This window comes from Vulpes lagopus, chromosome 1, assembly GCF_018345385.1.
Source record: "Vulpes lagopus strain Blue_001 chromosome 1, ASM1834538v1, whole genome shotgun sequence".
NCBI classification, from domain to species: Eukaryota; Metazoa; Chordata; class Mammalia; order Carnivora; family Canidae; genus Vulpes; species Vulpes lagopus.
In genome coordinates, this window is record NC_054824.1 from 110,451,411 (window position 1) to 110,463,557 (window position 12,147).

A 12,147-nucleotide genomic window follows, 5' to 3' on the forward strand; every position below is an offset into this window, starting at 1 on the left:
CCTCCCTCTGCCTGCCCCTCTCTAAATAAATCTTTAAAAAAAAATACTGAAACATTAACGAACGAACAAAGGTTTACCACTTTGGCTTCCTTTTATAGAGGAGGTAAAGACATTCCACTTTATCAGTAAACACATTTTGTGCTAGATGGAAAATTTACTGAGACGAATATGCATTTAGAAACCATGAAAATGTATTTATAAATTTGCCGATCCACAGAATGCCAGCTTAACAGTCCACAATTTCTTACTTCTTCACTTTCACTAGGAATGAAGGATCCTAAAGGTTACAATCTAATCAATGTGAAAGCTACTCAGCAATAAGTCACTCAGATGGGGGGCACCTGAGTGACTTAGTTAAGCATCAGACTCTTGATTTTTTTTTTAAGATTTTATTTATCTATTTATGAGAGACCCAGAGGCAGAGACATAGGAGAAGCAGGCTCCCTGCAAAGAGCCTGATGTGGGACTCAATCCCAAGACCCTGGGGTCACAACCCTAGCGGAAAGCAGACACTCAATCACTGAGCCCCCAGGCATCCCAGACTCTGCTCAGTCAAGGATCCAACCCTGCCCCTGACAGCTAACCCTGGGCATGAAGCCTGGTTAAGATCCTCCCTCCCTCTCCCTGACCCACCCACCTCCATTCTCCCCACCTCCAAAGAAAAGGAAAAAAAAAAGGGGGGGTGAAAGGAAACATCTGTGTATGGAAAGTAGGTAAGGAAAGTAAAATGGCTGAATTTTCCAGAATTAAAAGAGAAAACCCAGGACAAAATCTGAATGGATAGAAAAAAGTTGTAGAAAGTTTGTAGAAAAGCAATGTTGGGAAAGGAATTTTATGTGTGGTAAAGCAGGCTAAGATTGGAAGAGATTTCTTCAAGTTATTTTTAAATGAGTTTTAATAACAAAACTACAAAATTAGAATTTAGTTTTCTGTTAAAAGGTCAAAGTTTTCTTAGATGATTGTTCTCCTAATGAGAAATTGCAAAGGTTGTTTTGTGGGGTTTTTTTTTTAACCTTTGGACAGCAAAGATTATTTTTTCCCCCAAATTACTTACTCTGCTTTACACGGTCTTTGTCAGACTCTTTGATTCCATAAAACCCAGTCTTCACAATATTCAGAGCTAACTTTTGTTTCACAACTATAGAATTTGTGTATTTACCTCAGTAAATATCTCCTCTTGTCACTTTCACTAGACAATTATTACTTCATAATTATCTGTGATCCTACTTAATCAAATGTTGAAACTTTTTTATATTTTCTTACAATTCTCGTCTTTTAGACCTCCAGCTGACTTTTGAGATTTCCCAGAGGGCTCCTAGAAAATCTAAGGATGTCTCTCATTAATTTAACATGTTAAAATACGTGGGAAGCATTGTCAAATGCTTAGGTTATATGTGTATGGATATGTTATTAACATAAGTATTCCAGAAATTGAAGTTTCCAGATGTTTGTCAAAACTCTCATTGTCCGACTATTACGCTAAATGATTGTAAGCCACAGAAATAACATTTCCTTCCCCGATGAACTCATCAGATCATTAACTGTGGGCATTTTTAGTTTTGTCATTTATAGTCGCTTCCCTTTGAAGCTTTTGTAAAATTGAAATTCATGGAAAGGACCCTACTAATAAGTACTCTTACTACTGACACTGCTGCCGACCTACAAGGTATTAAACCCTGGGTGCATATTTCACTCTGAAGACGGCTCCACCTGACACCTAGTCCTGTGCAAATGGCCGGAGACCTGAAAATAAAAGTGGGATCCTAGAGAAGCAGCCAACACCGAGGTAGGTGGCTTAATCGGAAGACTTGAGGCCAAGAATGTTTCTTTCTACTCCTTCCCTCTCTGACCTTTTCCCAATTCTTGCACCATGAAGGTCTTTAGGATTCTTTTGTTCACCTTTTGCCTCGCCTCTGGCCCAGAAACTACCTTGTTCACATACTTGAAGTGGGTAATCGACATCTAAACAACTGCTGGTGGATTGCCAGGATGCTGGTGATCCTATAGTCTTGCCCATGCCAAACTTCTGATTTCCAACACTTTGGTTTCTTTTGAACAAGCTCAGTGTTCTCTCAGTCCCGTCAGGCTCCCTCACCCCTGGAGTCCATCTCCCCATCACCAGTTACCAACCCCAAACCCAGGGAACCTTGCACCCAGGCTCTGGATGAAGAAACAGATACGAGACATTCCCCAGAAAAAAACCACCTGTGCAGTCCACAGATCCTGAGACTGTACTGGACCCCATGGGTGTCAGCTGTCCAGTCCCAAGCCGCAGACTCAGACCAGCCTCTCCAGGAAGCATTCATGATTCCAAATTCACTTCCTCCAGGAGATTCCCCTGGCTAAGCATAAGTGCAAATAAGGCTGTGACCAGGAACTTCTTCACTCCTGAGGACACTGAAGAATCTGCTGCTAAAGCAATGGCTGCACCACAGCAATAGTAATAAGCAAACCCTTAGGTGTCTCACCAGAGACACTCTTGTTCATATGAAGCCCTTGGTTGTCAGCTGAGCAAGGAGATGGGTGTGCTGTGACTAGTGCCACTTGCTGGACTTGAACTGATGCCCGCATGGAAGGTGAGACTGTGCTAGCTAAGATCTGTGAATGAGCCCGTCGGCTTCAGTGACTCCTTCAAACAGGGTCTTTGTTCACTGATTTGGGTCTTGGGGACCATGGCTCCAGAGTACACTTCAGATACTGGGAATTCTCCTACTTATGATCCCCATAGCTCCTGGTGCACTCCAAACCTTTAAATCCACGTCTGCACCACAGGCCACCATGCAAATGATCTCCCCAGGAATATAACCTCAGGAAGGGAACAGTGAAAGGCTAACTTGAAGAATATGAACCCAACACTGTGCTCTGTGGATGCCACACACAGACTGGGCGAGAGCTGCAAGAATGCCAGAATGGTGGCAGAGTGTTAGCCTTAAATCCTGATCCCAGCTCTCAAGGCGGAGCGTCTCATCAAAAGGGGGGTTACAGTCAGAAATCAGATGTCCAAACAGAGTCACTTATGCTAAGCCCCATGTGGGCAAACACAACGTGACGATAGGTTCAGCTCTCCCAGCAGTGGCGTCATAACCAATGCTAGTTAGATGATCAGACGCCCCTGCCAGCCCCTAAAGGAAAAGGACTTTGCAATAACCGACCTGCTATATTGCCAAGTTGGACTGACTGCCCCGTACATGGTTTCAAAGGGCACTTTCCGCTGTAGGCAGAACGTCGCTCGCAGAGCCAACCACAGCCCCGATCCTGGTCAGCAGCCGGCACCCATTCGGAGCACAGCGAACCCTAGCAATGGGCAAGGGGCATCCGGTCCAAGTGAGCAGCAGGCAGCGAGTTAAACCAAAGGTTAGTATATGCTTGGACCTTCAAGAAGGTAGCCCACCAACTCCTTGCCAGCTGTGGGGCCCTAACTCCTACAAAGAGAGAATGTGTACAAAAAAGACACTGCTGTTTTTTTCCTCAAATGGCTGTTGAATTTATTTGCTTGATCAATAATGGTCCTGGCAAAAATTAGTTAACCAATGCTGAGACAACTGTAATGAAATACTAATTTTAAAAATCCATGACACCTTGATAGAAATTAAGAGTTTACACAAACAAAAAAGAAACCTTCAATATTGCCAGCAAATATGAAATGAATGTAATATGACCGACAGGACAGCAAGAAGGCTTTTATACGTTTATATTTGACACCTGACCATATCTGCAGTCACCATAATATCTTCTCTCCAGATTTAAAAAAATAGTATGCTGATTTCTATAACAAAGCTTTTTCTCGTACAAAAATCAAACAATGGCCAACAAGTCACAACAGTGCAATAGGTAGAGAATAAAAAAACCGCATCAAACAGGTGCTGAAAATAAATAGTAACTAGGAGAGGACAGAGCCCTCGTGGGGGTTTGTTTCCATCACCTTGAGTGTGTGGGGTATGTCTTCACAGCCATGAGAGCTCACCTACCTCATGGGTGCCGTTTACTCAGACAGGGTGACCGATCCCAGGTGCCTGAGAGCTGACCTCCCAGATGCCTCAGTCACCAGACAAGCTGCAGAAGCAAGAGAACGGGGTCAGGGATCACAGCTATCACTTAAAGGGAAAGTGTTTTTCTATTGCTCAATCTCGTCAATCGGGAGTCCATCAGCAGGTTCGCGGAGATGATACAGGGAACTGAAGACTTGTGTTTAAGAGCATATATGGCTTATTCAGGCAAAGAGACTTTTACATTCTAGCCCAAGCAAGCAATCTACGTCCTTCTGTGTTTAATGGCAGGTCAGTCAGACAGATTTCTGGGTTAAGCAACAGATCCTCTGCATGGACGTCTTAGGTCAGGCAGCTACCTTCGACCGACCCAGTGAAAAGCACGCGCTGATCACCAGCAGCGAGGAGCCGGCAGGAGGCGGCGGCCACGCGAGCCACGCTGCCTGGGGCGGGCAGGCAGGCTCCCCTGGCAGTTCTGTCTGTGACTGGCTGGGCCATCCCGTGACTCAGGCCCATGGACTGTGGTTTAGGACTGTCAGAGGAGAGGGTGACAGGGTGGGTAAAGGTAACCTCCATAAGAGCCATTGTGGCCAGTCAGGAAATATGAGGCAGCTCCCCATTATATAATCTGCACCGGAAAGGTGTAAAAGGCACAAGCAGGAGTGACTAGTAAGCAGAGATCCCGGACGGTGAGGCTATGGGGCAATCCACAAGGCGGAAACAGTATTTACCTTGTTTGGCTCTCCCCCACCCCCACCCCGAACGAGAGAAAGAGATCCTGATTCTGCTATAATAAAAAAGCAAAGAAAGACAATTTTTGGTTTAAAAAGAAGCCACTCAAGGGTTAAAATAGTTTTAGTTAACAAATTAATCTTCAAATAAGCTGACACTATCTGGAAATCTCATCTGTCCCCTACAAGCCCACAATGCGTGCACTGCTCTGTCCTCCTGTGTAACCTGAGCCTGACGCGGAGAAGTCATACGTGTGAGAGAAGGAAGAGTCTGAGAAGGAAAGACATCTTTACAGAATGTACAGCGGAGAGTTGTGCACTCTGACTCTCGGGATTACAGTAAGATGCACAGGTCTCGTCGGGTCTGGAGGTTCCGTGACACTCGGGCCGCTCAGATGGGTGTCTCCTTCCTGTCTCTGCTTGGTGACGGCTTGGCCTGCTCCTTGCCTGCCTTCGGCTGCTCCTTAGCTGCCTTCACCTCCAGGGCGCCGTCTCTGGGCGGCTCGTCGTCGTCCTGTCCCTGCGGCTCAGGCCTGGCTCGCTGCAGCTGCAACAGGCGGAGCTGTACCCGCAGTTCGATGATGGCCTCCCGCTCCTCGTGAACCGCCTGATTCAAGTGATTGTTCTTTATCTGGAGGGGTGACGAGAACAGCTGTCACTTAAGAAGGTCAAGATGAGGGATCCCTGGGTGGCGCAGCGGTTTAGCGCCTGCCTTTGGCCCAGGGCGCGATCCTGGAGACCTGGGATCGAATCCCACGTCGGGCTCCCGGTGCATGGAGCCTGCTTCTCCCTCTGCCTGTGTCTCTGCCTCTCTCTCTCTCTTTCTCTCTCTCTCTGTGTGTGTGTGACTATCATAAATAAATAAAAATTAAAAAAAAAAAAAAAAAAAGAAGGTCAAGATGACAATGATTCAGGAACAGAGAACGGCTAGTGGGGGCATCCTACACAGGAATCTGTTCTCTGGGGAGAGGTCCCCTAAATTCCTCTCTACTCAGCTGCCTCACTGTTTCCCAAGGAAAGGAAGACCACTTCCAAGGGGAAGAGGTGGCCTCTAGGAGTTTCTGGAAGCTGGTGCTTACTTCTAGCTCTTCATTCTGCCTCTGTAAGTCCTCCAGGATGATCTGCAGCTCCTCTTCATCCTCACTCTCACTCTCACTGTCGGAGGAGTACTCCTCGGTCTCACTGCGGCCATGCTGCTGACGGCTGCCAAGAGAAAAGGACCAGTGATCAGAGGAAGGAATGCTGCTCCCTCCCCACCCTTCCTTTAGATTCACCAGGTTTCCTTGAATTTGCTTAATACAGCACCATTCTTAAGACTTAAGAAGAAACTCAGGGCCACCTGGGTGGCTCAGTCGAGTGAGCTTCTGACTCTTGGTTTCAGCTCAGGTCATGAGCTTGGGGTCATGGGATGGAGCCCAAGGGCTCTGTGCTCAGCAGAGAGTCTGCTTCGGATTCTGTCCCCCCTGCAACTGCATGCACACACTCTCTCAAATAAATAGATTTTTAAAAAAGAGAGAAAAGAAGAAACTTAAAGATGACTGATTCAGATGCCTAGTTCTTGCATATGAAAGTCTGAGAGCTGAAACAATTTTATGTTTATATTTCAGTAAACATTCTTGCAAACTCAAAACCTTCTGCTTTCCTTTACCTCTGAATTTCAGCAATCTCAGCTCTGAGGCGTTCAATCTCTTCTTTTTCTGAGGCAATCTGACGGCGCAGAAACTGCTCCATGGCTAGAAGCTCTTCCTGTTCAGTCAGGATCTCATTCTCCTGAAATAACAGTTACTGGATGAACACCTTTGAGAGTATGAGTCTAAGAAATGTCACTTTTCTGGGGTCCCCTATGTGTTCCCTTGAATCCTTTAGCCCCATACATACATAACACAAGTTATGGGAAAGCTTGTACAGCAAAGCCTGTCTCCTGTTTCCTTAGTGTGAAGAAAAGGTTCTCTGAGAAAAGATAAGACTAAGTTACTTGGGAGGAATGTCTAGATTTTTCTCAAGACATAAAATGCCAACCAGGAATCCCTCATTTTGCAAAGGCTCTCTATGAGGCCATAACAATGGGCCAAAGGTCAAGTGTGTGTGTTTTTGACTCCCAGTCCCCCCTGAACGTCTTCCCACCTCTCAGTAAAGGGAGTGTCTCAGGGTCAAGATGGCCCCTGACAGTGCCACTGGGAAAAGGACCCAGGAGATACACAACTGATGTCAGTATCACCTTAAAGCAGATCTAGTAAAGATGTTCCCAGAAGAAAACCTTTCCCCTCCTCAACCCATATCCCCAGGGATAAATAGTAAATAAACAATACATATTCTGCTTTCACAGATTATGCATTTCTAAAACTGGATCACCAAAGGGGGGGGGGGACACAAACCCTCTCTGTCCAAGATCTACCTAGCCCCTCCAACCTATAGAAAAGAACCAAAGCAGATTTTCAGAGACAGAAATGTATGGCTATGAAAACGAGGAGTTGGAGGCAACTCCAGGTATCCTGTGATTGAACCTGAAAGACCTGGTCAAGTTTTAGACCTGGCAGGCACGAGCAAGCCCTTGGAGAGGGAATATGCAGTGTTCCTTCCCCAGGGGTTTCTGAACACAGATGTTCCCTTTACCCCAGTACACCTAGTAAAGCTAATATGCCGAGGAATATCAGATTGCAAAACTGAAATAGATATGATCTGGGACTTGATCCTGTCTGCTATGTGTCCCTGCTGGACAAATCAAGGTGAGAAAAGGACTGGAACTCGTCCAGCTTTAGGTATTCCCACATCCATGAATTTCTGGAAGTGCAGACTCTGCCTTCAGAGCCTAGAACTTCATTCTTTTAAAAAAAAAAAAAAAAGATTTTATTTATTCATGAGACACACAGAGAGAGAAGCAGAGACGTAAGCAGAGGGAGAAGCAGGCTCCCTGCAGGGAGCCCCATGTGGGACTTGATGGAGAGACTGCATGATCACGCAGCAGCTCACCCGCTGAGCCACCCAGGCGCCCCTAAAACTTCATTCATTTCTGGTTAAGCTCTAGGAAATTCCAGAACATAGTAAGGCTGAGAGAAAGGAATTCATCTTCAGCTCTATGCTTGGAATACAGTAGATACTCAAGAGCCATTTGTCAAATCAATGAGTGAATAATAAAACAATTCCAGCAACTTGCACTCATAAAAAATTAAAAATCAAAATATCTAAACAGGTTTTATCAGTAACAACAATCAGATAAAATCTGTATGGTTACATTTCAAGGTCCCAAACTCTGTGGTCAGAAAGAATATGTCTTAAAATCTTTATTAAAGTCCAATCTCATTAATATGGAACAAGTACAACTAATCTAAAGTTAGTGAAAACACCTATACTCAAACCTGTATGTGGATAAAATGAGGTCAAGTAAAGCATGTGGAATAGTGTCTAGTAAGAATCAGTAGAAGGTAGTTTCTTTCTCCAGCTGAACACTTAAGCAAACACCACATACAGGTAAGACTGATGATTCCTCTAAGGCTGCTAAATCAGCTTATAAGTTTCTTTAAAGAATTCACACCTCTGTAGCTGAGCTTCTCAAATTTAACAAATGATGACCATTAAGAGTCTTGCAACACACTCTGAACAACCAACGGGTCAAAGAAGAAATTTCTAGGGATGAATAAAGTGGAAAGACAAAAATATCTGAAACAACCTATCTCTATACTTCAAGGTGTTAGAAAAAGAACAAATTAAACTTAAAATTAGCAGAAGAGAGGAAATGATACAGAGCAGAGCAAAAATAAACAAACAGAGGGATCCATGGGTAGCTCAGCACTGAGCGTTTGCCTTTGGCCCAGGGCGTGATCCCAGAGTTCCGGGATCGAGTCCCACATCGGGCTCCCTGCATGGAGACTGCTTCTCCCTCTGCCTATGTCTCTGCCTCTCTCTCTGTGCCTCTCATAAATAAATAAAATCTGGGCAGCCTCAGCGGCTCAGCAGTTTAGCGCCACCTTTAGCCCAGGGAGCGATCCTGGAGACCCGGGATCAAGTCCCACGTCGAGCTCCCTGCATGGAGCCTGCTTCTCCCTCTGCCTGTGTGCCTCTGCCTGCCTCTCTCTCCCTCTCATGAATAAATAAAATCTTAAAAAAAAAAAACTATAAATGAAAAAGGAAACATAATAATTGATACGACAGAAATACAAAGCATTATAAGATACTACTATAAGCATTTATACACCAACAAACTGGATAACCTAGAGGAAATGGATATGTTCTTAGAAACCTACTACCTACACCAAGACTGAATCATGAAGACGGAAAATCTGAACAGAGCAGTACAAAGATTCAATCAGTACATCAAAAATCGCTTAACCAAGCAAAAACCAGGACCAATTAGCTTCACAAGTGAATTCTGCCAAACATTTATAGTAATGCCAATCCTTTTCAAATTCTTCTAAGAAAACTTTAAAATGCTGCCAAACTTCATTCTACAAGACCAGCATTACCCTCACCCCAGAGCCAGAGAAAGATACTGCAAGAAAATTACAGGATAATATTTCTGATGAACACAGATGTAAAAATCTTCAACAACATACAAGCAAACCAAATTCAACAACACATTAAAAAGATCATATAACATGATGTAGTGGAATTTATCTCTGGAGTGCAAGGATAGTTCAACACATGCAAATCAATAAATGTGATATACCGCATTGACAGAATGAAATAAAAAAATCCTATGATCATCTCAATAGATGCAAAAAAGCATTTGAAAAAATTCTAATTTTTCCTTACATGATAAAAAGTCTTAACAAAGTGGGTATAGAAGGAACATACATCAAATAGCCTTTTATTAAAAAGGCTCATAGGTAACATCATACTTAACAATTAAAAGTTAAAGGCATTTCCTCTAATATCAGGAACAAGACAATCATGCCACTTCTATTCACTATTCAGTACTAAAAGTCCTAGCCAAAGTAATTAGACAAGGAAAAGAAATAAAAGGTATCCAAACTGGAAACAAGTAAAATTGTTTCTGTTTGCAGACCTGATCTTATATATAGAAAAGCCTAAAGACTCTACCAAAAAACAACAAGAAACAAGAAACCTGTTAGAATAAACCAATTCAGTAAAATTGCAGCATCTAAAAATCAATATAGAAAAATCAGTTGTGTTTTTATACACTAGCAAACTATTTGAAAATTCAGAAAATTCCATTTACAATAGTATCAAAAAGTAAAATACTTAAGAGTAAATTTAACCAAAGAAGTAAAAGAACTACTCAAACTAAAACACTGATGAAAAATACTGAAGACACAAATAAATGGAAAAATATCCCATGTTTATGGATCAGAAGAAATAATATTGTTAAAATGTCCATACTACCCAAAGAGAGCTAAAGATTCAAAATTCCAAAGGTGCTTTCAACAGAAACAGGAAAAACAATCTTAGAATTTATACAGAACCAAAAAAGACTGCTAATAGTCAAAGCAATCTTGAACAAAAGGAACAAAGTTAGAGGTATCACACTACTTGATATCAAAGTATACTGATTTCAAAAGCTATAATAAAACAGTATGGTACTGGCAGAAAAAGACACAGACCATTAGAGTGGAGCACAAGTCCCCAAAAATAAATCCACACATTTATGGCCAACTGATCTTTGCAAAGGTGCCAAGAACACATATAGGGAAAGGACCATCCTTTCAATAAATGGTGTAGGGAAACTTGTCTTCTACATGCAAAAGAATAAAACTGGACCCTTATCTCACTCACTCTATATATACAGATAAACTTATATAATGAGTTAAAGATTTAAATAAAAGACCTTAAACCACACAACTATTAGAAAAAGAAAACTCATGGAAAAGGTCTGTTGACACTGGTCTGGGCAATGATTGATTGATTGATTGATTGATTTTTGTTTATTCATTCATTCATTCATTCATTTTAAATATGACCCCAAAAGCAGGCAACTAAAGCAAAACACAGACAAATGGGATGGCATCAAACTAAAAAGCTTCTGTACAGCAAAGGAAGAAGTCAACAGAGTGAAGAGACAATCCATAGAATGGAAGAAAATATTTGCAAACCACACATCAGATGAAGAGTTAACATCCAAACTATAAAAGGAATGCAACTGATTCAATGGGTTGAAAACAACCAACCCAATTAAAAAATGAGCAAAGGACCTGAATAGGCATTTCTTTCCTTTCCTTTCCCTTTCCCTTTCTTCCTTTCCTTCCTTTTCCTTTCCTTTCCTTCCTTTTCCTTTCCTTTCCCTTTCCCTTCCCCTTCCCCTTCCGTTTCTTTCTTTCTTTCTTTCTTTCCTTCCTTCCTTCCTTCCTTCCTTCCTTCCTTCCTTCCTTCCTTCCTTCCTTCCTTCCTTCCTTCCTTCCTTCCTTCCTTCCTTCCTTCCTTCCTTCCTTCCTTCCTTCCTTCCTTCCTTCCTTCCTTCCTTCCTTCCTTCCTTCCTTCCTTCCTTCCTTCCTTCCTTCCTTCCTTCCTTCCTTCCTTCCTTCCTTCCTTCCTTCCTTCTTAAAGATTTTATTTATTTATTCATGAGAGACACACAGAGAGAGGCAGAGGGAGAAGCAGGCTCCATGCAGGGAACCCAAGGCGGAACTCGATTCCAGGACTCCAAGATCACACCCTGAGCCGAAGGCAGATGCCCAACTGCTGAGCCACCCAGGTGTCCCTGAATAGGCATTTCTATTTTTTTTTTTTTTTGAATGGGCATTTCTAAACAGAAGACCTACAAATGACCAGCAGATCTATCAAAAGATGCCCAACATCACGAATTATCAGGAAAATGCAAATCAAAACTATGATGAGATATTACCTCACAACTGTTAGGATCGCTATTATAAAAAAAAAAAAAAAAAAAAGAACAACAACACAAAAGAGAACAACTGCCAGCAAGGATGTAGAGAAAACAGACTTCTTGTACACTCCTGATGGGAATGTAAACTGTATACAGCCATTATGGGAAACAGAATGGAGGTTCCTCAAAAAACAAAAAATAGAAGTACCATATGAGGGACACCTGGGAGGCTCAGTGGTTGAGTGTGTGCCTTCAGCTCAGGGCGTGATCCCGGGTCCGGGGAACGAGTCCTACATCAGGCTCCCAGCAAGAAGCCTGCTTCTCCCTCCACCTATGTCTCTGCCTCTTTCTCCGTGTCTCTCATGAATAAGTAAAGAAAATCTTGGGAAAAAAAAAGAACTACCATATGATCCAGCAATTCCACCTCTGGGTATATACCCAAAGGAAATGAAAAGGATACTGAAGAGATACCTGCACTGCCATGTTTACTGGAGCATTATTCACAATAGTCAAAATATGAAAACAACCCAATGGTCAATGCATGAATGGATAAAGAAGATGTGGGGTGTGTATAAACACACACATACACAGGAGTATTATTCAGCCATGAGAAAGAAGGAAATATTGCCATGTATGGCAACACGGATAAACC

The 12,147-nt window shown here is 42.8% G+C and overlaps 1 protein-coding gene across 3 annotated transcripts in view; it reads right to left on the minus strand.

Moving 5' to 3' along the window:
• Positions 1 to 3,459: 3,459 nt before the first annotated feature.
• The window catches only part of RALBP1 (ralA binding protein 1), a 57,319-nt gene continuing 48,631 nt past the window's right edge, over positions 3,460 to 12,147 (minus strand). For all 3 annotated transcript variants that reach the window (XM_041761218.1, XM_041761198.1, XM_041761209.1), the window contains exons 8-10: positions 6,366 to 6,487; positions 5,797 to 5,920; positions 3,460 to 5,348 (exon numbers count right to left, since the gene is read on the minus strand). In XM_041761218.1, coding sequence (XP_041617152.1) covers positions 5,109 to 5,348; positions 5,797 to 5,920; positions 6,366 to 6,487 — 486 coding nt within the window. In that variant the 3' untranslated portion in view covers positions 3,460 to 5,108. The remainder of the gene's footprint in view (positions 5,349 to 5,796; positions 5,921 to 6,365; positions 6,488 to 12,147) is intronic.